At 41.2% G+C, this 4,252-nt stretch overlaps 1 protein-coding gene across 1 annotated transcript in view; it reads left to right on the top strand.

Annotated features, from left to right (window-relative positions):
* Positions 1–4,252, top strand: part of LOC307122956 (complement C3-like) — a 70,575-nt gene that overhangs the window by 1,911 nt on the left and 64,412 nt on the right. The window contains exons 2-3 of the mRNA XM_079811301.1: positions 3,752–3,905; positions 3,981–4,173. Of these exons, the coding sequence (XP_079667427.1) occupies positions 3,835–3,905; positions 3,981–4,173 (264 nt within the window). The 5' untranslated portion in view covers positions 3,752–3,834. The remainder of the gene's footprint in view (positions 1–3,751; positions 3,906–3,980; positions 4,174–4,252) is intronic.

Below are 4,252 nucleotides of genomic sequence, written 5' to 3'. Positions count from 1 at the left end.
GTTTGTTTTGTTTGTTTGTTTTAAACTAGACTACATAGCCTACACTTAATTTTCGAAATACCTCACATCATTAGGTACATATCAAACCTTTAACTAACCATCTTTTCCCACCTCAGGCATTAAATACCTTTTATGTAAGCAATGACTTTTTAATACACCTTTTATTCTCAACCCGGACAATATGGAATTGGTTCAAAAAAGGATTTTACACAAACTATAGTTATAAAAGAAACATCTAGCTTGGCCACTTGTCCCTCATAACAATTGAATAACTACAAATGTAATATTTATGATAATTCTCACATTTGTATGGGACTGAAGTTAAAAATAGACTAATTGTGTGTCTGTGGTCTCTTTGTTTTTGTACACAATGTTTTCAATTGTGACCCTGGACCACAAAACCAGTCATAAAGGTAAATAAATAAGCTTTCCCTTGTGTGGTTTGTTAGGATAGGACAATATTTGGGAGAGATGCAACTATTTGAAAATCTGAGTAAATATTGATACAATCTTCTTTAAAGTTGTCCAAATGAAGTCAAGCACTGCAAATTACTACTAACAATAAATGTTGTATATATTTATGGTAGGAAATGTACAAAATATCTTCATGGAACATGATCTTTACTTAATATCGTAATTATTTTTGGCATTAAAGGAAAATCAATAATTTTGACCCGTACAATGTATTGTTGGCTATTGCCACAAATATACCTGTGCGACTTACTGGTTTATATGGTTTTGTGGTCCGTGGTCACAATTTAGATGTTTAACTAAAAACACATTTGTATTGTGTTAGTCTTTAATATATCAAATGGTAATCAAGTAATTTTTAATTGTCTTGATTTTTTTCCAAGAAAAAAATAGTGTGGCGGGGTTGAAGACTGCACAGTTTTGAAGGGAGACATTGCCTTCAGTTTTTTTATATATATATTATTATTTTATTTTTTCTATCTCTCTCATATTGTGCCCTTATTTTAATGCCTACATGCACAACACAGTATTTCTGCTGCTGATGTGGCTGCCATTTCTGACGTAGGCTTGTTGAAGTTTAACTGGGCACATTACTTCAAATATTCTATTTATATCACAATTATATGTTGTCATGATTTTGATAAGTATATCTTTACTATTTTGACTATTTGACAATTTTTTTATTATTAAAATGATTCATTCATGTTTTTTTTTCACAAAATGGCCACTGTTTCTTCTGTAGTGTATAGGAGAGTAGATCATGTGGCAGCAATTAAATAAGTACATTGCGTATACTAATGGATTAAAATAAAAAAATTTAAAATAATAATTTTCCATCTTAATTTTATGTGATGGGGCTGAGCATAAGAAATTGGACTTAAGGATGCAACCTCTAGGGTAGGGCTGTGCGATATATCGCATGACATTGTTAGGCGCATCTCGTCAGTAAAGCCGGTTCCTTGATTAGTAGTAAATCGCCATCACCTACTTTCAGATAGAGCGGCATTTACTACACAGAGCCGTAGTTCACTGACAAGCTGAGCCATATCGCATTAATTATCGCAGGCGATACGTCCGTGATAATTAATGTGATATGGCTCAGCTTGTCAGTGAACTACGGCTCTGTGTAGTAAATGCCGCTCCATCTGAAAGCAGGTTATGGCGATTTACTACTAATCAAGGAACCGGCTTTACTGATGAGATGCGCCTAACAATGTCATGCGATATATCGCACAGCCCTACTCTAGGGTCAGCGCTAGAGCATCTCTTAAGATCAGAGGAGTGAGGTTTACTCGCACAGCGACTACTAGCTGGCCTCCGTTATACTCACCCCCCTAAACCTCACTCCCATCCGGGTCATCGCACCAATGTAACCCCTCCTGTTCAAACCGCCCAGACCAAGCGGGAATCGAACCCGGGTCCGCCGGCATGAGAGTTGTACGCTCTAACAAGGAGGCAACCCCTAGCGTCAGTCGCCAGAGCGTCTCTTGAGATCAGAGGAGTGAGGTTTACTTGCACAGCGACTACTAGCTGGCCTCCGTTACACTTACCCCCCTAAACCTCCCTCCCTCCCTTCCAGGTCACGGCACCAATGTAACCCCTCCTGTTCGAACCGCCCCATTCTAAATGGGACTCGAATCCGCCGGCATGACAGTCGGACACTCCAACAAGGAGGCTAAATGAGGCAACCTGTAGCATCAGTCACTAGAGCATCTCTTAGGATCAGAGGAGTGAGGTTTACTTGCACAGTGACTACGAGCTGGTCTCCGTTACACTCACCCCCCTAAACCTCACTCCCATCTGGGTCACGGCACCAATGTAACCCCGCCTGTTCAAAAACCGTCCGCCCGGGAATCGAACCTGGGTCTGCCGGCATGAGAGTCGTACACTCTAACAAGGAGGCTAAAGGCTGCAACTCCTAGCGTCAGTCACCAGAGCGTCTCTTGAGATCAGAGGAGTGAGGTTTACTCACACAACAACTTGAAACTGGCCTCCGTTACACTTGCCCCCCTAAACCTCACTCCCATCCGGATCATGGCACCAATGTAACCCCTCCTATTCGAACCACCCCACTCTAAACGGGACTCGAACCCGGGTCCCCCGGCAATAGAGTCGGATGCTCTAACAAGGAGGCTTAAGGCTGCAACCCCTAGCGTCAGTCGCCAGAGTGTCTCTTGAGATCAGAGGAGTGAGGTTTACTCGCACAGCAACTACAAGCTGGACTCCGTTACACTTACTCCCCTAAACCTCACTCCCATCAGGGTCACGGCACCAATGTAACCCCTCCTGTTCGAACCGCCACACTATAAACGGGACACGAACCCGGGTCCGCCGGCATGAGAGATGGACGCTCTAACAAGGAGACTAAAGGATGCAACCTTGAACATCAGTCGCTAGAGCATTTTTTGAGATCAGAGGAGTGAGGTTTACTCACAAAGCAACTACAAGCTGGCCTCCATTACATTTGCAATGATGAACCCTGCACACAGATCGGTTCTATGCCTGCCATCTCTTTTGTTCCTGCCAGTGTTACAAAAGTTAAATGTTGAGCAAAACAAATTAATCAACAAACCTCATTCCAGTGCACCTAACAGCTTTGGCACATTTTCATGAAAATATACTGTTCAATAGTTCTCTCGACCCCTAAAAGATCAATAGAGCAGCTGCCCATTTACCAAAGGTTGTATTTGCACAACAAGCATAATGATTTACAGGAAATCTGAAATGCACAACTAAGAACTCTCAAACTCTTTATACGTATAATTTTGATACACAAAACTGTTTGACCATCAGCTCAGTTTCTACAGATTTCTAAGAGTAGTTGCTTCTGTGTTACATGAGTAAAGTGCATGTCAGACTCATGAATGCATAATGACATACAGTTGACGATTTGTCAGGAGACAATTATGCCTATAGTTTAGCAGTTTCAAAAATTGAAATCATTTTAGTCTGGATATGTCATTTCTTTGGTTTGAGTTTGCAGGTGATGCATGATAACATATTTAAAAAAAATAATAATAATGGTTGCTGACAAAAGCACAGGATATTGAGACACAGCTTCATCATAATAATGTTTTTTCCTCACACACATATACTAATAAACAATATTTTAAGTGCAATATTCTTTCGTAATTTTGGAAATCCTGCAAAAAATCTTTCCAAGATCCTCCCATTCCCGAATGTGTTACCTAATCACCATGATGGGAAAAGGGGTGTCAGTGAGAGAGGGCAGTTTGGACTCTGGGGGTCACGGGGCGGGTATAAATCTGATCTGCTACAGGTTCACAGACACTCACAGGAAGAAACAGAGACACACAGACAGACAGACAGACAGACAGAGACACACACAGACAGACAGACAGGATGGACGTGAAGCTGCTGTGTCTGACCGTTGTTCTTCTCTCCTCACCCCTCCTCACACTGTGTGACCCGCTGTGAGTATTAAACACACCGTTTGTTCATAGACTTACTAATAGATCTGTGTTTAAGATTTGAATTGTTCTCCTCAGGTTTGTTCTGACAGCTCCTAATTTGCTGAGAGTGGGTTCCTCAGAGAACGTGTTGTTGGAGGCTCAGGATTACTCTGGAGGAGCTTTTGATGTAAAGATTACAGTGAAGAACTTCCCAACAAAAGACAAGGAGATGCTGTCCAAAACAGTGAGACTGACTGCAGACAATTACCAGATCCTTACAGATATAAAGGTGATGCCATATGTTTTGCTTGTGTGAGTGTATCTGTGTGATTCATCATCTACATTTGTACAATTAAGTTTTTAAATTG

Source organism: Gobio gobio (genome assembly GCF_949357685.1).
Source record: "Gobio gobio genome assembly, chromosome: 3".
Classification (NCBI taxonomy): domain Eukaryota; kingdom Metazoa; phylum Chordata; class Actinopteri; order Cypriniformes; family Gobionidae; genus Gobio; species Gobio gobio.
The sequence above is the reverse complement of the archived record's forward strand: the minus strand, read 5'-3'. Positions and strand labels throughout refer to the sequence as shown.